Source organism: Muscardinus avellanarius (genome assembly GCF_963383645.1).
Source record: "Muscardinus avellanarius genome assembly, chromosome: 18".
Taxonomy (NCBI): Eukaryota; Metazoa; Chordata; class Mammalia; order Rodentia; family Gliridae; genus Muscardinus; species Muscardinus avellanarius.
In genome coordinates this window covers 18,125,752-18,149,019 of record NC_137804.1, presented here as the reverse complement: position 1 = coordinate 18,149,019, position 23,268 = coordinate 18,125,752, and the positions used below count along the sequence as shown (strand labels likewise).

Sequence of the window (23,268 nt, the reverse complement as noted above, 5' to 3'; positions counted from 1 at the left end):
ACTGGACGCCCCCCAAGCGCGCCTCCCGAGAGCCTCGCCTCCCTCAGGGGCGCACCCCCAGCCCGGCGCCCTGCGCCCCAGTCAACTCAGCCGCCTAGTCCACACGCTGCCTTTTGCGCTCAACTTACCGTGGCCGGGCTGAGCTTTAGGCGGCCCCGGGAGCTTTTCCCTCCTTCCTCCCGCCGAGCTCTTCATCCTCCTGCTGCCGGCTGCCCGGCGCCCTGGCCCTGGCATCGGGAGGAGCAGTGGCCGGGGCTGGCGGTCCCCGGGGCGCACAGCTAGCTGCCTTCGGCGGCGGGGGTCGCGGCGGCGAGCTGGGCAAGGCGGCCGCGCAGAATGGTGTCCGTTGCTCCGCGCGTGCCGTCCCTGGGGCGCGGACAGGAGGTGGCGGTCAGCGCGCCTCTGCCTCCTCCGCCGCGTCCCGAGCCCGCCCGCGCCCGCCCAGGTGCACCCGGCTAAGAAGAGGTGCGAGCCGGCGTGGAGGAGCGAGGGAGGGGCCCGGCCTGCGAGCGTGCCCGGAGAGGGAGGTGGATGCGATGCGAAGGGAGACTGGCACCAGAGGAGAGGGAAGAACTAGCTTGACTGCAGTGAGTGGGTCGGGACAGTCTCTGCGAGACACTGGGAGAGATGCAACCAGAAACTACAGATATTGGAAATTCCAGGACCATAGGGAGCTGCTGCTGCTGCTGCTGCTGCTGCTGCTGCTGCTGCTGCTGCTGCTGCTGCTGCTGCTGCTGCTGCTGCTGCTGCTGCTGCTGCTGCAGGATCAGCACAGGGGCTTACCTTCTGTGCTTAGTTCTAGATCTTCTTGACTTGGGTGCACCACTGGACAGCTCTCCCCCACCCTCTAAAATGTTAACAGTCAACAACCTGACCTGGAGCAGTACATGGAAATAGGTTGCAAAGGGGCTCTGCAGATGTTTGGGGAGTCACATCTATGAAGTCCGCAAGTTTCTCCCCCTCACAAACCTCAATATCTCTCTCTCTCTCTCTCTCTCTCTCTCTCTCTCTCTCTCTCTCTCTCTCACACACACACACACACACACACACACACTTTGGTTTTCTCCTCTAGGGCTTACATGTGTTTTTCTCAAACTTTACTGTGTATAGGGATCACCTTGGGATGTGGTACAGTTCTGATTTTGAAAGGATAGGAGAGATGAGATGCCTGCATGAGATGCCAGCGATTCTGCGTAATCTGTGGTTTGGTAGAGGCTAGAAGCACATTTTGAATTTCACACCACAAAGAAGCAAACAATGGACCTGTTTTCTGCTATCAGCTGAGACACTTGTAAGATAATCTGAAATAACAAACCGCCAAGGTGCTGTTTCTCATAGGGTTGCAAAATGCTACAGAGGCCCAAATAACTTGTAAGCATAATGCCAAGGGATGCAATGCCTGCTTGAGAAGGATTTTTGTTTTCCTTTTGGAAGAAGATCTGGCTTAAGAGTTAACTGATTGCATCCAAGAAAATAGTTGTGGTTGAGAGAGGTGTCAGGATTGTGGGTGACAAAGGAATTCACAGAAGAATGATAGATTATTTTTTAAAGAAACTTGGCAAAGAACTGAAAAGGAGAAAAATAAATTGGGGCTGGAGAGAAGATGGTAGTATAGAGAAAAGGACATTCCTCCCTAAGCAAGTCCAAAAATACTTTGTTGATGAGGTGAAGGGGCAAAAATTGGGGAGAGAGGTTTCAGGTGATGGAAGGGGGGAATTGATTGAGCGATATATATATATATATATATCTAAAGGAAGCCAGAACTAGTGAGCCGAACAAGTAAGCAATCTATCTCAGCAGAGATAAGGGTCACCTGCTCCTTAGAAGCCAGAACAATGAAGGAGTACTGACATTTTAAAGCAGAATAAATGAAACTGGGGAACTATGTATATTATTTTGCCCAAAACAGAGACATTAGATCCTTGCCTGATGTCTTTTGATCAACAAAACAAAGCATTATGAACTATAAAACATAACAAAATGGTGGTGTATACATACAATGCCATTTTTCTCTCCCATAAGGAAGAACAACATTATTTCATTGGCAGGAAAATGGGTAGAACTAGAGAAGATGCCAAGTGAGATTTGTCAGTCTCAACCTCGAGGGTCATATGTTTTCAGTCACATGTGTAAGCTAGGAAGAACTTGAGAACCAAAGATGACTTCAAATCAATAAGGGGAGATACTAGCCTAATAGTGAAAGAGAATTTGGAGAAGAAGTGGAGAGGTGAAAGGGGAGATCTGATGATGAGAGCAGTTCAAATAATCCTACGTTCATCTCTGAAGTTATCAATATCAATGCTTATATTACGTAAGGGGAGGAAGAGGAACAGGGATGGGACCTAGTGGAAAACCACAAGTACTGTGTGTATGTGTGCTCATTCACTCTGAAATTCACTGTGATGTATAATTACAATGTGCCAATAAAATAAAATATTCAGAACAAGTTAAAACGAGAATCTCATAGTGACTCAACCAAAGATAGGAAGATCACAAAGTCATATAGACACCTGCCTTCAGAGGTAAAACTATACATTTGTTAAGAATGAAGACAATCATTCTTTTTATTACTCTTCCAGTAATATTGAAGTCAGAAGTAAATGAAGCAAGCAGCATGGTTTATTTAGGATCAAAGTAGAGATTATGGAACCATCAAGTGAGGGACTTCATGGAGCAGAATTTGAGAGTACATTTTGGGGGGCACTTTCAGGTCTGGGATTGATTTGCCAGGCTGCCGTTTGCAGTTTGTAAGGCTTCACATGATTTACTTAGACTCTCTGAGCCTTTGTTTCCTGAGCTGTAAAACTGAGGTAAGACTTGTTACCTTTCACTTTCAGATTTTTTGACATTAAATGAGATAATATTGGCAGAGCAATGTTTCTCAAACTTAAGCAGGCATCAGAATCACTTTGAAGGAGTTGTCAAAATACAGTGATCCTGAGCCTACAACCACAGTTACCAATTCACGAGAATCTAGACTGGAACTAGATCTAAAATGGGGCTCCAGGATTTGTTTCTAGAAACCCCGCAGCTTTTCAAAGGAAAAACCATACTTGCAAAACCACTGACGTAAAGCATTTAACAGAATGACCGGTACACAGCAAACATAGAGGTGATAGATCATTTACGATGGTTAAAGATAGGATCCAAGTTCAGAAGGTATAAAAGGTGTACAGGTAAATGATAAACAAGGATCTTTGGGAGAGGTTGAGAATTCAAAGGCCATAAAACCGGAGGTTATATTTAGTGCAAGAGAAGTTACAAGAAAAATTCAAGATCAGAACGTTTTGGTCAGAGAAAAAGTGCAATCAAGACTCAGAAGCTGAAGAGATCAACTTAAGCTTTATACAACATTTTCTAAAAGTTAGCTTATACATAAAATACAAAGGCCTAACAAGTCAGATCAGAGGGAGAAAAGAATGGGTCAAGGGAAGAACATCAGATACGTCAAAAGAGAGGGTCATTACCATTGCTGTGGGCAAACACAGAGCCAGGGTCTTGGCTTTGAAGCCTTGGAGAGCAGGTGTCAGGTGATGTTGCACAGCTGCCGTGACTTGCAGTTAAGATGTATAAATCTGGGTCTCTTGGAGTAGGGAAGAAAATAATAGCATACTCTTGAACTTGGAGGGAAATCTCTCCACACAGCATTAGGGTAACTTGGAACTCATGGCCTTTTTAAGTGGGAGCCTTCAATTACCAATCAAGGCATGACATTACAACTTAGTTAATGAGAAGCACATCTCGGAACGGTTTAGGAAAAATGCTCTAGACATTTAGACTCCTAGTGATTCAGCTTCACGCTCTCAAAGCCTCCGTGGTACTGAGTGCCTGTATTTTGCCTTATTTGGGCCATCTTCATCCTGTGCGAGATCTCCTATCTGAGGGCTTAGAGAGACCAAATAACTTCTCTGAAGTCACAGCTGATCAGCTCTCATTTCTCTGGTTATAAAGCATGCACAATATCCACTCTGAGACACTGTCTCTAAATAATTAAGATACAGTTAATAGGTAGGTGCACCGTGCTCATTTTGTAGTAGATTGAGTTGCTTAGGAAGCAGATTCTGGACAAATGGAAATTAGCTTGCAGGAAGATTATTAGAAAGAGCTTTTGAGATCATGACCTGTGAGTGTACAGGACATGGGATTGGGTACAAGAGGGAATTAAAAACACATGCAATCTCAACAGTGGTCTCAGGTGACCCCAGGGGAGCGCTGGACTAAATCAGCCCTTCAGAGTTATCCTGAACTAATGGTGGAACTAGGTCTCTATACCCTTTCACCAGTCAGCCATTCCTGATCATCAGAGCGAATTCATGGAGAAGCCCATGGAACTAACCATGGAAGTGTCTGAACAGCTTATCATGACTTCATGGTAACCCACAAATGGTTATTTGTCATGCAGAAGTTATTTTAAGAAACATTATTATTTGGCAAGCGCTGTAATGTGCACTTTGAGGAATACAAATGCATTCAAGAATCACATCTTTGAGGCCCTGTAACTTAAACTGAAAGTAAATGAAATATACAGAAGTCAATCTTTTATAACAATGGAGACAGTAGTATTTACTTCACAAGACTATTATGAGGATTAAAAAGTCCACCCAAATCCAGGTGTGGTGGTGCACACCTGTAATCCTAGTACTTGGGAGGCTGAGACAGGAGGATTGTAGATGTGTAGCCAGCCTCAGCAATTTAGCGAGTCCCTCAATAACTTAGTGAGACCTTGTTTCAAAACAAAAATAGAGCTGAGCATGATGGAGCATGCTTATAATCCCAGAATTTGGGAGGCTGAGAAAAGGATCATGGTTTGTGGATAGCCTCATGTATTTAGTGAGGCTTTTTGCAACCCAGCGAGACCCTGTTTCAAAATAAAGAATAAAAACATAAAGCAGAGAGTGTCTCTTGGAGATAGAATGCCCCTGGCTTTCATCTCCAGTACCACAAAATAAAGAGTAAAAATTAGGGCTAGAGGTGTAGCTAGAGGTATAATTCCCCTGGGTTATATCCTCAGTACTGCCAAAAACAAAACAAACAAAAAAAAAAAAACAAGCAAAAATAAAAATAGAAAGGGCTGGGAGTATAGCTCAGAGGTATGATGCCCCTGGGTCTGATCCTCAGTCACACACACACACACACACACACACACACACACACACACACACCTACTATAAAATAATTGTATTTTAGTTGTATCTTGAAATCCACTGGATTTTGAAGGAAGGGCAAAAGCAATGGCCAGGGTAAGAGAACATTTAAAGAAATACAAACAGAATTTTAAAAATGTGTAGAATCTGGAAATCTTGGGTTTCTTCTTTATTTTTTATTTATTTTTTTTTCTTGACCAGCAATTGAACTAATTGTTAGGGAGAGAGGTGCAAGGTCGGGAATGCTGTTGGTTAATTTAAATTGCTTCACTTAAAGAAAAAGAAGGTTGCATTTTTAAGCAAATTAGAAGTATGAACAAAACAGTGTTTTATGAAAATTATCTGGGTACAGTGGTGCACACCTGTAATCAATAGTGCTTGGGAACCTGAGACAGGAAGATTGCAGATTGAAGACCAACCTCAGAAACCTAGTGAGACCCTGTTAAAATTTTTTAAAAATAGAATTTAGGTAAAATCTCAGGGTAGTTTTGGTTTGCATCTCTTTCATGGAACTAGAATGGGAATCATTCAAAAACAAACAACAATAAATTCTGGCAAATATGTAGAGAAGTGGGAACTCTAAATCATTGTTGGTGGGATTGCAAATGAGTGTAACCACTTTGAAAAACTGTACAAAGGATTTTCAGAAGAATGGGAACAAATTTACCATATAATCCAGCAGTACCACTTCTGGGTATCTACCCAAAAGAAAGGAAACCAAACTACCAAACTAATGCATGCGTATCTATGTTCATAGCTGCACAAGTCACCATTGACAAACTATGGAACCAGCCAAGATGTCCATCAGCAGATGAATGGATCCCAAAACTGTGGGATATGTACACAATGGAATCTTACTCAGCCATAAACAAAAACATAATTACATTATTTACTTGGGAAATGGATGGAACTGGAAGACATTATGCTAAGTGAGATTAGTCAGTCACAAAAATAAGAAATCAGATGCTCTCCCTAATATGTTAAAACTAGGGAGAAATAAATCATAGGAGGAACTCTAGATGAAGAAGATTCTATAGATGAGCAAATAAGGCGACCGAGGGGATGGGAGGGAAGAAGAGAGAAGTTCTCTAATGCACATGATGTACTTTAACAAACATATCAAAGTCAATTAGTAAGCCAAGCATGAGAAGGAGGGAGGAGGAGGGAATGGGGCGGGAATTGGGTGAGGGCCAAATGGGTGATGTGTGCATGTATTTCTCTACCATCTTGTGTCCCATTAAGATGTATGACCACAATGCACCAATAAGAAAATTTCAAAAAAAGAAAAATAGGACTAGGGGTATAAGCTGAGAAGTAGAACTCTCATGGGCTCAATCCTCCCTAATACACACACACACACACACACACACACACACACACACACACACACGATGAAGAATTGAAAAGAAATCAGAAGCCCAAAACTTACTTCTTCTTATGTACTCATTATAGTTATATCACTCTAACTTTTCTTCTTGAAAGACATTCTCTTTAAGGCAGGGATTGTTAAAGGGTACCAGCAGCATTGGCATCGCCTGGGAACTTTAAAAACACAGGTTCTGGAACCTGTCCCTGGACTCCTACAGCATAAACTCTGGGTGTGGGTCTCAGCAGCCTTTTGTTGTTGTTGTTATTGGGGATGGAACCCAGGGCATTATTCCTCAAAGCTACACCTACAGCCCTATTTTATTATCTTATTTTGAAATGAGGTCTAAGTTGCAGAGGGCCTCACTAAGTGGCTGAGGTTAGCTGTGAACCATGATCCTCCTGCCTCAGCCTCCCATGTACTGGGATAACAAGGGTGTTCCACCTCACCCGTCTAGCAGTCTTTGTTTTCAAAAATGCTCAGGATGATTGTACAAATGCACAAGTTTAAGAGTCACCATAGCAGTGTTTTGATGACACATTTTTCTCCTGGAGCAAATGTCTTTCTAGAATATACTGAAACAGCCTGCTTCTCTCTGACACTCCAGGGGGTGTGATTGGTGTCTCCTCACATCTTCTCAGACTGTCTCAGAGCACATGACTCAGCTCTAGACTGTGCTGTGTTCATCTAAGGAATAGGTGCTTTTGAACAGTTTCTTTCAGAATAAATTTTTAATACAAAATGTCTCCTATTTGTTCTGGATGTGGGCTACCACAGCACCGCTGTGTCTATTCTACTAGAATTAAGACACCAGGAAGAATTCTCTGAAAGGCTTTGCAGAGTGCAATAAAAAAATAAAACTAAAGAGCCCTTTCCATTGTTAGCAAAACTCTGGAGAGCCTAATGAAAATATCTGTAAAACTAAAGCAGAAAAAAAAAAAAACAGCAGCATAATTAGAGGTTAGATTTTGAGGAAGACACTTCAGTTAACAGTCAATAGAAAATGGTTTTGAGTACATGGTAAAAAAGAAAGATCAATGTAATGGCCCAATAGAAACATATTTATTCTCTCTGGAGATATAGGATCCTTTATGATCGATGAATATGAAGTTTAAAGGAAGATATTGAAGAGAATGCACTGAGAAGATGGGGGAGGTCAGCAAAGGGAAGGATGAGAAAGAGAGCTGGACCACATCCCCAGAGTTTCTCAGAAAGTAGTTCTGGGTAGAGGCCAAGAACTTGCATTTTTAACAAATTCCCAGTTGCTTTTGCAAGTGGCCCAGAGATCAAAGTTTGGGAGCCAAGAGGAACTTTAGATAAAAGAGGAGAAGCCAAGATGGAGAAATGAAGAGAATCTAAAAACGGTGATGGAAAGCCGGGCGTGGTGGCACACGTTTGTAAACCCGCGCTTGGGAGGCTGAGACAGGAGGATTGCGCAGGTTCGAAGCCAGCCTCAGCTACTTAGTGAGGCTCTCCGCAACTTAGTGAGACCCTGTTTCCAAATAAAATATAAAATGGGTCTGGGAGTATAGCGCAAAGGTAGAAAGCCTCTGGGTTCCACCCCCAGTACCACCAAAATAAATAAATAAATAAATAAATAAATAAATGAATAAAGGGTGGTGGAAAGGGAGGGAGAATTAGTGGAATAAATATTTCTACTGATCATATATATATATATATATATATATATATATATATATATATATATGAAATTATAAATGACAATCTCAATTTCATGTACAGAGAAAGAAAGTGGGGAGAGAACCAGGGGATACCCACCAACTGCTGTGTGTGTCACTCTGAACTTTACTATGACGTGAGTCTACCATGCACAATAAAGCTATATTTTAAAAAATTATTTTCTAAAGTTTTCTACAAGAAAAAAAATATCAGGAAACCAGTGGCCTAGCAATTCCTCTATTGTTATCAGCCTTAAGTGGTACATTATAGTCACTCTGTAACCTTTTCTTGGCCAGATAAAGGTCTATGAAACTCAGTTTCCACTACATTTGACACTTTTCTTAATAGCCCCTTAGTAGTGACAACCTCCACCTCTAAAATCCTCTTAACACATGGCCCCTCCACTCAGTCCACAGTTGTCATTTCTTACTGTTCTTTAACAGGCTTCCCAGAAGCACCCTTGAGTTGAGAATTTGTTTTCAAGAGGTTTATTAACGGAATCCTCAAGAAGAAATCAGTAAGTGAGTGAGCCAGGTAGAAAAGGATAAAGAAGAACGCCAGACAAAAGTGCGGGAGACATTTTAGAGAGGGTTGCTCCAGCCTAATCCTGTAGGGGAATCCTGGACAAGGAAGCTGGCCTTTTTCTATCCTGCGTTCATCATTAATCATCCATTAATGATTCCAAGGAGGGTGTAGATGATCAGGAACTCCCAGCTCTCTGCAGAGCTGTGCAGTGACTCTTGCTGCCCAAAAAAATAGTTGTTTGCAAATGAACCACATATGTTTGCTGTGAAAAGTAAAATTACTAAGAAAGTGTTTTTAAAAAATAATGGATCTGAGAGAATGTCAAACATCGGTGGAACAGTAACATATACATTGACACGTAGTCATGATGACTTTTCACATGGGTGTATCTTAGTTTTCTAAATGGATTTTAAATTCCTAGAGGATCAAGGATATATTGTGATGTTCTTGGGGCTGATCTATATGAAACCTTCACTACTTCTGAGAAACAACACTTTCAATTACATATGGCTCAACTCAGTGCTTAGGTCTTAACCGATCGGTACCATTCAACAATGGAATAGATCGGTCATCAATAGCCTTCAGGTCCTTGTTCTATCAGAATCAGGTGCCCTCTTCCCCTGAAAGCTTTCAGCAGGCCGTCATTAATGCGATTTAGTTAAAACTTGCATAATGAAATAAGAGCATGAAAAAGATATGTTGCATTTATGAAAGTTAAATTTAATGCTTTAAATATTAGTTGCTTAAAAACAAACCAACCAGGTATGGCGGCGCATGCTTGTAATCCCAGCATTTGGGAGGCTGAGACCCAAGTATCGAAGTTTGCAGCAGGCTTAGCTACTAAGGCCCTTCGCAACTTAGACCCTATTTCAAAATAAAAGAATAAAAAATAGGGCTGGTGTATCTCAGAAGTAGAATACTCCTGGGTTTCATCCCCAGTATGACAAAACAAACAAACAAAATCTGCTTTTGAAGTAGGTGCCAGTGATACAGCTATAAAAGGGAAAATCATAGCAATCTGGAAAGATTGTTCACACGGGATATCTTAATAAATGTCCTTAATATTTTATTGCAGATTAAAGAAACAAAAGCTATGAATTGTGGTGTTTTAATTAAGATGCTTTTGGCTGGCAGTAACAGAAATTCTACTTCAATGGCTTATCAGGAATAATGGAACTATATCACTCCTGTTAGCCAGAAGTCCCGAGGTAGAAAAGCCCCAGGATTGTTAAATGCAACAGATTGATCAAGTTATCCCGTGTCATTTTTACATTTCTGCCTAACCACTTAGAGTTTATTGGTTAGCATCCTTGATGGAATCAAAATAGGCACAATATCATAAGGAAATCAATCTTGGCAAATCAAATGCCAAAGGCAGGAAAGATACTCTTACACCCCAGCTACTGCCCATACATTGCTAAGAATTTATTTCAAAGTAAATACTTAGGTTCCTTTTGTGTCTTGTGAGTCATAATAGGTCATATGCCTAGCAGCCTTCACTAGTAGGGTAAAGAACCACCTAGTTTAATTGAAATGGGAAAAACATAGAGAAGGAAAAAACTCTTGACTGCATGGGACAGGGGAGTAGCTTCTGGTAGACAATAGAGTGCTCCAGGTAGATTATACATTATGAGTTATGCAAGATAAATGATGATAAGCTTCCATGCTAAAAGAAAAATCTTTGTCCTACATTTAAGATTAGTCAATGAGCATACACACATATGAATTAAGCTAAGAATAAAAATGTTTGGGTTATATATTCCAGGCTATAGCCAACTTTTGCTGACCTACTGATCCTTATCATATCAGCTAAGAAATTTCCTAATATACTTACTTAATTAACTGACTTTTTTAAAGTAGGCAGCAGAGAGTCTCACATACAGTGGGAGGTCAATTGGCATTATAACAGTGATGGAATACATAATTAGTAGAACAGGGACTCAACCAGTGCTTATTCATCTACTGTAGATAGGGTCAATAATAAAAGATGACCAGAAAAGAGGTTGTATGGGACTCTTCAGTGGTTTGCCCCTAGCTAGGAAATCATGTCTCATGCCAAGCAAATGTCTCTTCTACTTCAGATATTAAAAGTGGCAACAGCCAGTCTCAGAAAGTCAAAGGTCCTATGTTTTTCTATATGTGGAAACTAGGGAGAAAATAGGAATCAAAACAGAGTTCAGATAAATGAGAGAGATAAGTAGAATAGTGGAAGGAGTTGGCAGAGGGTTATGGAGAGGGGCAAAGAAAACCTGATGAGAAAAATAGTGTAAATAATGGTATCTCCATCTATGAAATTATCACCAAAAATCATAGGTATATGGGGGAATAAATCAGAGTGGACTGGGATGTGTAGGGAAATTCACCAAGTGCCATGTGCACGTATGTTTGTACCACTTTGAATCTCACTATGATGTACAATTACAGTGCACCAATAACAGCATAAAAAGCACAAAAAAGACTGACAATAGGAAGTGTTATTTAGAAAGCTATTGGTGGCAGAAAAATATAGTTTCACAAACCATCTACTTCTCCTCCTAGAGTAGTAGAAAAACTACCTTTCCCAGCTGCCTAGCATCTATAAGAGGCCTTATGATGAGTTCTGGCCAATGAAATGTTAACAGAAAACAATGTCCTCCAATATTGGCTGTAAAATCCTTCAAGGAATATTTTGTGCAAACACTGTTCATTCGTTATTTTCTTTCCCAACCCCCATCATTTGTAGATTTGAAGAAGATCAATGGTGAACTCCATGTTCCCATCTCATGCCAAATATCCTGTTGGATGAGCCCTTTTATTGCTAAGTTCGTGAGATTCTGTAGTTATTACAGCAGTTAGCACCAACACAAAAAGCGTATACGATAATAAAATAGGAGCAGCTCTAGCCAGAATTGTGCAGCAAGGGATGCTGGCTTTTAGCACATCTCTCTCTACTTGACTTCTTTGAAAATTTGCCCCCTACCAACTTGTAATGTCTTTCTTTGTGTACGTCACTCCAAACACTTAAAAACATTTATGATGCTCTGCTGAAAAAAAGAATCCATCTACTTGCAACATGATAAATTATAAAGAACTTAATTTGGTTGTATGCTTCCATATTCATTTGCATTTTAAAAGGCCTACAGAAAGACCACCATGCTTACACCTAAAGAATGAATCACTAATGGTTGAATTTCAATCTTCAGAAAGAGAAAAAAATATTACTATGCAAATTACACCATATAAGCAATAGCCTACTTCAATTAGAATCCCAACCCTAAATAGAAATTAAGTTTTGCAATTTGATTTTTCCCTAAAATAACATATCAAAGAAAGGCAATTGTTCTATTTAAATCTCTTTCCTGCATGGTTCTCAATTCATATTTATTTATAGCATACTAATTTTTTAAACTGGAAAGATTTTATTGTATTTATTGCTAGATCTCATGAATTTTAAAATGTAATGTCTAAAATAAAGATAATTAAGTAAAATTTGCCTAAAATATAATTGTGCCAATTCACAATATTCACTAACTGTGTAAAAATCTTGGATTGCTGTACTTGTATTCAGAAACATTTATATCAATGTTAGTTTTCTCTATTTTAGACTGCAATCAGTTCCTGGGCAAGAATTTTAACTTTTGCCTTATTTGTACATGTTGTGTCAGACTATATATAAATATTAGGACTAAGTTTTACCCTTTGAAATAGGTAACAGATTTTACATATGTGATGTGGTATACATTTATGTGCTGAGATTAGGATGTATAAAAACAAAGAAATAACAACAACAAAAAAAAAATAGCTCACCTTTGTCCTAAAATCCGAAAACTGTCTTGTGAGTCCCCATTTTTGCTGAGAAATGGTGAAGAAAGATAGGCAAATGACAAAAGACTGGAACTACTAAGTTTCAAAATCAAAGTTAATTGAGTCTATTCTAGATTCCAGTAACATCTTTTGAGTCAATATGCAGCCTACTGAAATTCAATTTCCTTTAAAATTGTTTCCCATGTCAAAATATTTCACTGCTCCATAATCCTCCCCCAAAGGCATCCAAATCCAGGGGAAAGCTTTGATAGTTTCATGGTGCTGTGGGGGTAGTGTCACTAGTAGGTGCTGACTCTTTGCCTTGAAGCTGATAAATAATATTTCCTTCCTCTGCATGGATGTAGCCCCATGCCATGGAACCTAGCCAGACTTTCAGCCTCCACTTCTCACCTAATCTGGCCATCTTCGTCCAAATGTATACAAATGGTACTCAGTGGTCTTGAGCATCTTTCATCATTTAAAAATTTTTATTTAAGAACAGGTTCTTAAAAATACTTTTCAATCAGCCAGCTATCTTTCAAGCTTCTTGAGAGGCAATCTTTTGCCACAGACTATTAATAAAACAATAAAACTAATTGCATCTTTGTATTGTCCTGAAAAGGGAGGACAGGGAAGTGGTAAATGTGATTTCCAAGCATTTGTCCGATGTGTTGTACATTGAATTGAGTTGAAATTCCTAGACCTAATTTTGTTGTTTGTTAGATATAATTTTGTTGTTAGATCTGATTTTATTATTTGTTCTTATTTAGCTTTTTAAATATTCATTATTTAACAATTGGACCTTGATTTTTTTTTCTATGAAATGATTGTGACAAATATTTTTCTTATCTACTTCACATTATCTTGAGTATGAAGATGCTAACATTTGGAAATGGGATTGTGATCTCTGATACAAATAGAAAGTGGCCTCTTCTATATCTTTGTGCACCAACTCTTATCTGGATTATACACTTTTTGGAAGGAGTAGTAATATCTCAGTTTTCCTTGTATCCTCATAATGGCTGTGCATAATAAAATTTTACTAAGTATCCTATATGCTGATAATCAATTATGCTAAATGGCATGAAAGCATAGATGGTCTAACAAGGGAGTTCCGTACTGTGTAGAAGAGTTTTATAAATCCATTTCTGAATATTTATGAGACACTTTCAGAGAATGATTCACAATCAAATAAAGTTAATTTTGTTTGTATTAATGGAAAGAAGGCCATAGACTGCATAGGAAAGAAAATCAGGTTTAACAATGGTTTAAAACAGGAGAACAAGAGTTCTCAATATGTCCTCCAATACACATCCCTTGATAAACTTGATAAATGCAATTTATCAAGTCCCTTTCCAGATCTACAACACCAGGAAAACCCCAGAGTGGGGGCCTAGCAATGTTTTTAAAAGCCTTACATGTGATTCTGATGGATGTTCAAATAGGGGGATCACTGATATTAATGATTTCTTATTATCTAATCTACAAAAAGAGATGGAGACCAGTGGTTGTCATACTAGTTCCACTGCTGAACATGGTCAATAGGTTCTAGGCTGTTATTCTATTCCTGTGGCCTTACCTTGCTAACTGCTTTGTGCTAAAACTCATCTCGAGGCTGCAATATGGCTACTGTATCCCCCATGATCATAGTTTCAATGAAGACAGGAAGAAAAGAAATAAAGGACAAAAGTCAAAGCCATTTGGCACTACTCTTTTACTAAGACATGTAATGCTTACCTCAGAATCTCCAGTACCTGGTCAGAACTGAGCTGTGTGGCAATGCTTAGATAACATATGAATGAATGACAATTCACATTTTTTTTTTTTTGCAGGCAGATAAGAAGCAAAGGAAGCTGAGAATATTTTATTAGACAATCAACAACATTTTCAAATAAGATAAGGATTATAACATAATCTCAACAATTGGGAAGATTTATCCTGGAAATGAGAAAATATAGAAAATAAGATGTCAGTCTATAAATGATGCATTTGAAAGGCTACCATGTGGAAGACAGCTCAGATATTAGCTGAAACTTGATGGAGGCAGAAACAATAGGTGAAAGTTAAAAGATCAGAGCTGCTGGTTCAACAAAAAAGAATTTTCTTATGATTAAATCTATTTACTTTCCCTAAATAATAGTGATGTTGAAGGGCTTTTTTATTTTATTAACTATTAGTATTTCTTCTTTGGAGAATTCAAAAGAATACTTCTTTTGCCTATTTAGTCCAGTTGCCCCTCTTTTAAATTTTTTTTTCGTGTTAAATATTTTGAGTTCTGACTAGCGGTCAAGAAAACACAAATCAAAACTATCAGATTCCATCTAACTTCCATTAGAATGACATTTGTTAAGAATAAAAAAGAATAAAGCTAGGTGTAGTGGCGCACACTTGTAATTTCAGTACTTGGGAGGCTGAAGCAAGTTCCTGGCCAGCTTCGGCTACTTAGTGAGGCCCTCTGCAACTTAATGAGACCCTCTTTCAAAATATAAGAATACGCCGGGCGTGGTGGCGCACGCTTGTAATCCCCGCGCTTGGGAGGTGGAGACAGGAGGATCGCGCAGGTTCGAAGCCAGCCGCGCGCTGGTTTAGGAGACCCTGTTTCCAAAATGAAAATGTAAAAATAGGTCTGGGAGTGTAGCCCCGAGGTAGAAGGGCTTCCAGGAACCCCAGTACCACCCAAAAAAAAAAAAAAATATATATATATATATATATATATATATATATATATATATATATGAATAAAAAATAGGGTAGTAGCTCAGAAGGAGAATGCCCCTGGGTTCAATCCCCAGTACTGAAATAAAAAACAATAATAAATTCTGGAGAGGATTCAGGGAAATAGGAACTCTTATGTACTATTGGTGGGATTGTAAGTTAGTAAAACCACTATGTAGATCAGTATCAGTATGGAGGTTCCTCAATGGAACCATCATATGACCCAGATATAATCCTTGCAATTTCCCCAAAATATTAAAGTCACATTACTATAGTGATAAATGCATAGCATACCCATATTTATAGTAGCACAATTCACAATAGCCAAATTATAGGATCAGCCTAGGTGTCCATGACACATGGATAAAGAAATGGGTAGTGGTGTTTCTACTCAGCCACAAAGAAAAGCAAAATGGTGTCATTTGCAGGAAAATGGATGACAGTAGAGAATATTATGCTAGGTGAAATCAGCCAGTCTCAGAAAGGCAAGGGTCGGATATATTTTTCTAATATGCAGAAGCTAAAGAGAAAAGAAAAAACAAAACAAAACTGAAATAAATAAAGAGACATGTCAAATAGTGGAAGGGGATGGGGAGGCAAGAGAGGAGGAGCAGAAGGAGGTCTGAGAAAGTACACAGTTAAAATAGTCTTATGCCTGTATATGAAAGTATCACAACTAGTCTCACTAACATACAGAGAAGAAGGAAGGAGTGATGTGGAGAGAAATACACAGAGTGATTTGTGCATATCTGAGTATGTCTATTTGAATCCCACTATGATGTATAATTACAATTCATCAATAAAAGTAAACCAAAATAAAGCTGTTCAAAATAAAATCGGATGCTATGGAGTAGTGAACATCCTATCAGTCTACAGTGGAAAGAACACCTGTGATACGTGCTTCCAAAACTAAGATTGTAATAATTTGATTGACTTAAAGTGAGGCGGGTTAGGGATAATAGTTACTTGGTGCATGTGTACTTCATCCTTGTCACTGTAGTAGGTATTTCACCTACATTAATCTCATTTTCCACCACAACAACCCTATGAGATAAGCACTATCATTATTTCCATATGGAAAGAGATGTAGAATGCTAATATGCTTTGCTCAAAGTCAAAGAGCCAAGTTGCAAACCCAGGCAATATGACTTCAGAAGTCAAACTCTTCCATCTTGAATTAATTCATCTTCTGGATTTAAAACGACCCGATCATTCTGAAAACTTAAGAGATAAAATGCAAATTCTTTAGATAAAGGTGCAGTTTGTACCTCACTTCCAGTTACTCATCGTAATCAAGCCATGTCTTCTGATACTCTTTTGATTAAAGCTAATATGTCTTCATTTTCACAGCTTCAACTTAGACAATTGCTTTTTTAAAAATTCAGTTCAAACAATTAGAGGACCATTTTCTGGTGGGTTAGCTTGGCTTCTTTTGGGGAAAATTGTCCTATAGAGATTGTCATTCACTGTCTCTGTGTACTCATTTTGGAATAAAAATTCCTGATTTATATAAAAGCTTTCAGAAAATGAAACATCTGCATTTCCAGCTCCTGGACTAAACCTAAGAATCATTCTGGCAATCTACTTTTATCATCAGTTTCTGAATGCTCACAGTGGTTAACACAAGGTGGATGTTAACTGAATAATTATGGAATAAGGTTTTAATCTCAAGGTTTTAATTTCAACAGCTTTTTGAAACAACATATTTCATTCATATAATCTTCTAAAGACTTTTCTGTGGCTTTATACTAGCCTGCAAACATGTTTAATTAAAAGCAAAACAAAATTAAACAAAACTATTGCTTTTCATACAATAGGGCTAATTTGTATATTAGCAATAGAAAATACTTTCATACCAAGAACCTGTCATATTGGGATAAGTAAAACAGACCACAATGGGAAGATGCATACCTAAAACCTGACCTCAAGCCAGGCATGGTGGCACATGCTTGTAATCCCAGCATCCCGGAGGCAGAGACCAGAGGATTGAGGTCCCTGCATAGCCTCAACTACTTAGCCCTTTGCAACTCAATGAGACCCTGTTTCAAAATAAAGAATAAAATTAGGTCTGGGAGTGTAGCTCAGAGGTAGAATGCCCCGAGGTTCCATCCCCAGTACCTCAAAAGAAAAAAGAAAAAGATGAAAAAAAAATAGGGCTAGGGGTATAGCTTGGAGGTACAATGTCTCTGGGTTTCATCCCTGGTTATGAAAAAAAGAAAAAAAAAAAGTGACCTCAATCTAAAAGCTAGATGGAACCTTCCAGAACTACACTCACAAATATTAAAGAACTCCATATCCACAATTTAAGAAGAAAACATGCTTTTACTAATTTCCAATAGCTTTTTCAATATAAGATTGCGGGCAATGGAGAACAAAACTTAAGAACAGAAGAGTGTGAGTCCCCACATGTAAGAGGTAGACACATTCTGATTAAAATTGCTTTATTGTTGTTCAGTGTCATAAAATATACAAAACAGAGTATCATTCTAATCATATTTCCTATAAAATTCAGTGGCATTACATTCATTTACACTATCCTTGGTTATCACCACTGTCTGCACCTAAGCCTATTTCAGAAATTCACCCACATTTGGTGCTAGCCATGTCCCTCCTCTCACACTGATGTCACTGACGTCTCCATTAGAGACATCACTATCAAAGTAGAATGTTTCTGAATGTAAAGATGCTGAAAGGAGAAATGTATTTTAGCAAAATAAAGTTCATTCTAATGACTTGAAGAAACAACAGATCTCAAACTCCTCTTCCTAGAATCCGTACACTAGAAATTATAGCAGTGTTATTTAGTAATAAATATCAATGTGAGTTCATAAAATATGGTATTTTAAATCATTCTGCTTTTTGAAATTGGATAGGAACAGAAAGTAGACTAGATTCATAAGTAATTTCTCTGAGACTACAAAATGCACTTTGAAAAAATAAATTTGCTGGCTGGTTATGGGGTTTAATAGTCCATGCCTAAATGGCAACTAACATCAAATATCCTAGACTATTCTGAAAATACTATGTACTCTCTATTTTTTTTCTGTACCCAATACCAAGGTGGAAAAGGACTCACTTCAAGGACACACAAGGTCCTAATTCAATATTGAAGTTGACAGCTGAGGAATTATGGCAGACCCATCACTCTGATGTACAGCAATCAGAAATAAGGTGTTTCAGGTAGAATAAAAATCTTATGCTATCAGTTATGCAAAAAGACAAGATGTGGCTAGGGACCTCAGGTACAGAACAAATATCTATGTACTTAAAAGCAGAAAAATTTTGCAGGTGATGAAGCCATCTCTACAAAGACATTATCAACCTTAAATCTTTAAAGCTGGAAAAGAACTTCTAATCCAACCTCTTCATTAAGCAATTTAAAAAATGGCGCACGGAGGCCCAATGAAATTAAGTTTTATATATTATTGTATTAATGATAAAATATTGCACATGTACTTCTATAATTATTATATTTATAAAATCTTATAGTTTTATATTCCACTGTATTTACAGAATTATAGCTCATCCCCTGTCCTTGTTGTTCAAATTACATTAAATATGGCACCATGTATTTATCATTCTCCTATAAATGGGCTTTTGCTTTAGTATTACAAAACAATGGTCATTATTTTAAAGATATCTGTTAACAATATAAAGGATAGCGAGCATGTGCCTAGCAATGTAATTACTGATTAGGTAAAAATAAGCTAATCTCTTCAGCTTTGTAAAATAATACAACAATGCTTTTCTAAATTAGTATGCTCTCAGAGTTGGTAAGTGAAAGTTCCAACTTCTCAGTATCCTTATCCTCGTGGGTTTCACTGGGCTCCAAGCTTTTTGAATCTGGTTAGTGTGAGTTATACTGCATGGTGGTTTTAATTTGCATTGCCTTATTTACTGCTATTGAGCATCTTTTGTCTATGTCCATTAGCCAAGTTTTCTCTTCTGTAAAATGAAGTTCATGTATTTTTTTCTGTTTTGTTTTTCTACTGGTTGCTTTTCATTTTTATATTGATTTGTAGCAGGTATTCTCAAACACTAATACTTCGTTGACTCTATGAATTACAAATATCTCCCCCCCCAGACTATAACTTGCATTTCAGTTTTTTACATAGTCTTTTGATAAATAAAATGTTCGAGTATAATTTAATCACATTTACTATCTTTTTATTTATGGTTAGTGACTTCTGTGTCTTGTTTATAAAATTCTTCACTACAATGAAGTCACAGTGAGAGTGAGTGATCCATTCCCCCAGTCCTTAATTTAATTGCTGCCCTTATTAAATCCTGCCAAATGTAACAGCATTCCGACCGACCTTTGTGACTCCATTTTTCTTTAACCCTACATCTATCTTCCAAAATGGAGCCAAATACATGTCTAAAATGCTGGAGTCTGCAGTAAAACCCTTCTAATCTTGCTGGTCCTGTTTTTTTTTTTTTTTCTGTTTTCTGATATACATACCTTAATCTACATTCTAATTACTTTGTCCTACTTGCAAGTTTCCTTACAACCTGTTCCTGTTTCCCTCTGTAGCTTCAACTCCAGCTCCTTCCTGACCTTAAAGTATGTGATACTAGAGGGCCAAATGTCCACTCTCCTTTCTTTAGTATCATCCTTTGGCTTTTCTGCCTGGAAAGTGACACCCCAATACTCCAGTCAGGCCTTTATATTTCTTGTCTTCTTGGGAGAGGTCTATTTATTCTTCAAATATTTGCTCATTCTTCTGCACCACCATTTCTAAATCACAATTAATCAAATCCACCCCCTTGATCATACATAAGGGATACATTTCTCATTGCACGAGGAGTTATAGTGCGCTGAGACTGAAGCCAAGTTTCCTTTGGTTCAAATGCCAGTTCTATGGATAAGAGTTTCACATCCTTGAGAAAGTTACTCAGCCTCCTTCTTCTTCATTCCTCAACAAAATCTCGAAAATAACAGCACCTACCACATGGGTTAGATCTCAGTATATAATGAGCATTTTAAAAGTTCAATCAATTGATAGCTACTATTATAACTTCACATTTTCCAGGCATGGTGGCGCATGCTTGTAATTCCAGCACTTGGGAGGCTGAGACAGGAGGATCGCACAGGTTTGAAGCCAGCCTCAGCTACTGAGTGAGGCTCTCAGCAACTTAGTGAGACCCTGTTTCCAAATAAAGTATAAAATAGGTCTGGGAATATAGCCCGGAGGTAGAAAGCCCTGAGTTCCACCCCCAGTACCACCACACACACAAAATAATAATAATAATAATAATAATAATAATAATAATAATAACTTCCCATTCACTGCCATTTTTCGGTTTAAATGCTTCTGCAGTGTGTGTGTGTGTGTGTGTGTGTGTGTGTGTGTGTGTGTGTGTGTGTGTGTTTTGAGGATTAATCCCAGGGCATTCTACTACATCCAAGCTATACCTTGTTTGTAAATTTCTACTGAGCTTTTATTCAATTTCTTTTTCTTTTGAAATGGTGTACCAGTAAGTTACTGAGAGTCTCCCTAAAATGAAGCTGGCCTTTAACCTGTCATCCTCTTCTCTCAGCCATCCAAGTGTGGAGATTACAGGATTGCACCACAGGGCCCTGCCTCTGTACTGCTTTATGTCTATAAACTTCCTGAGGACAGACACTGCAGCCTTTTGGTACTGTTGTTCTTATTTTGTTTAGCAGCCCCTTAATTTAGTAATTTGCTTTGCAATTAGTAACTGCTTTATAAATATCTGTTAAAGGTATAAACCGTTCCCAACCCTTGGGTCAGTCAGGGCTAGGTGGGTCAATATCAGGAAGCTTCTGTCTCCTCCCCCTAACTTGTCTCACCCTCGCAGGGTTCACCTATTTTTCTATCCTTACACATTCAGTCTCGGAGCTCCCAAACAAATTCACTAGCAAAAAATCAAATAATACGCCCCATTTACCTCTCTGGGAAAGTAGACCAGCAGGCGATTCACTACATCTGCAAAACCTGGGCTCTCCAGAAGGTGCTCAGAAACACCATTCACAAGACTCACATTAGTCTCAGGAACTAAGGGAAGCATTTTTTCCCTGAAATGTTATCAGCTAGGAGTGAGAATTAGAAAGAGCTATCTACCCTGGTGGGAAGGAGCCTTTCAAAACAAGCAAGTGATAAAATTGGCAGTGGAAATAGAAGGAAATGTCCCCAAAAGAGCAGCTCAGTGCAAGAGAAGTCCAGATGCCCAGTCTCCAGAAGCCTCTACCCAGACCAGGACTACTGAACAGCAAGCTTCTCTCTGCACAATTCCCTGATTGCATAATATTTTATCAGTCTCTCTTAGAATGAGACAAAGGCCTTAGATACATGAGAGTATGGGTTACTGCAACTGTTTATCAAGAACTTCTATCCTTAACATAGGTGGTATATCTTTCTGAAGGAATTTAGGTCAGAATACTATGGTGATACGTGACTATCCATGTTTATAGCAGCAAAATTTATAATAGCCAAATAATTGAAGCAGCTGAAGTGTCCATCAAGAGAATAATGGATGAAACAGGTATATACACACAGTGGAATTTTACTCAGTCATAAAGAACAAAATTATGTCATTTGCAGACAAATGGACAGAACTTGGGAATATTAGGCTGAGATTAGCCAATCACAGGAACGGAAGAGTCATACATTTTGTCTCCTAGGCAGAAGCTAGAGAGAAATTGGAAACCAGAGGGAGTCCAGATAAAGGAGGAGAGACTTTATTTTAGGTGGGTGGGAAGAAGGAGATTTGATGAAAGAAACACTTCAAATAATGTTACGTATGCATATAAAATTGTCAGTAACATGAACAAGGGAAGAGAAGAGAGTAGGGGACCAGGAGGAACTCACCAAGGGCTGTGTGCATGGATGTTCCTACCACTCTGAACCTCAGTGTGATGCAGAGTTACAATGCATCAATATAAGTATATTAAAATATATTATTTAAGCACAGCAAATATCTTTAAAAATAGGTGGCATATAATTCATAAAGACTTGGAAGAAACAATTACATCTAACCGCTTTCAACACACAAGAAGCGTGTTAATTTTCATATCTAGGGGATAGAAACGATCCAGTTTACATTTAGATGTACAGGTTTGCTTGTTCCTAAAAAGAACTTTACCACTGCTAGAGTGAGATGCTCCACCCTTTTACCTACTCAGTAGAACCTTGGGGTTATCTTCCTCCTTCCAGTATTTGTGCGGCAAATGCCAAGACAAATCATAAACTTGTGTTGCTATTAATAATAAAAACCGGAATGTCGTGCTACCCCAAATACTGCCCCAAATTGAGAGATTAAATAGGAAAAAAACACATTTCTCCCCTTAAAGCTTTTGCATAGCATATGCATATTGTAGAACTGATGCTGATAAAATTCACTGCAATTAAAAAGAAGAAAATGAAAAAGCCAAGCCGGCATCAGGATTTATACCAATATTACTGACCAGCAAGTTTCCTAGCATCAGTAAACTTCTATGGAAAATTAATTTCATGCTTGTCTGCTCTGGTAAAACCCCTTACTGAGTTGTTATAAAAAGAGAAAATTGAGATCGGCTGTGGGAATACCAAAAAGGGTTGATGCAGCTAAAAAGAATTGCCCTGTTTACATGTTTTATTGCTTTAGGGTCCTCACCCACCTAGAACCTTCCACATGTTTGGCGTGTCTACTGATACTAGAGTTCAGGAGTGTTGCCTCCATGGGTTCTCACGAAAATTCCAGAAAGGCATATTGTATACCCACAGTTAGTAAGTAATAAGAAGAAGTATAAACAAGGAATGATTAAGCCATTCCATGAACAGGAAGAAAAAAATTGTACGTGGAAAACCAGCCAATCGCTGGCCAATCTGTATAATAGTTTCCATTCAAAGCTTATGCTTCTGTATTCTAATATTTGTCTCTGCCATAATTTGTCACACAAGACTAAGTCTCCAGTGCATTCGTATCGCTTAGGGAGCTACATAACTTCTCAAATTCTGTAGAGACAATTTTTGAGCAGAAAATAAACATTATTTTATGTTAGGGAGCAATTTGCTTCAAGGAGAAATTTCAAAGAATTCACCTTCCAAATGA

The 23,268-nt window shown here is 38.5% G+C and overlaps 1 protein-coding gene across 1 annotated transcript in view; it reads right to left on the bottom strand.

Annotated features, from left to right (window-relative positions):
- Positions 1-195, bottom strand: part of ZNF385D (zinc finger protein 385D) — a gene marked incomplete at both ends in the record, with an annotated part of 986,415 nt that extends 986,220 nt beyond the window's left edge. The window contains one exon of the mRNA XM_080715614.1: positions 129-195. Coding sequence (XP_080571740.1) covers positions 129-195 — 67 coding nt within the window. The remainder of the gene's footprint in view (positions 1-128) is intronic.
- Between the last annotated feature and the right edge of the window lie 23,073 nt (positions 196-23,268).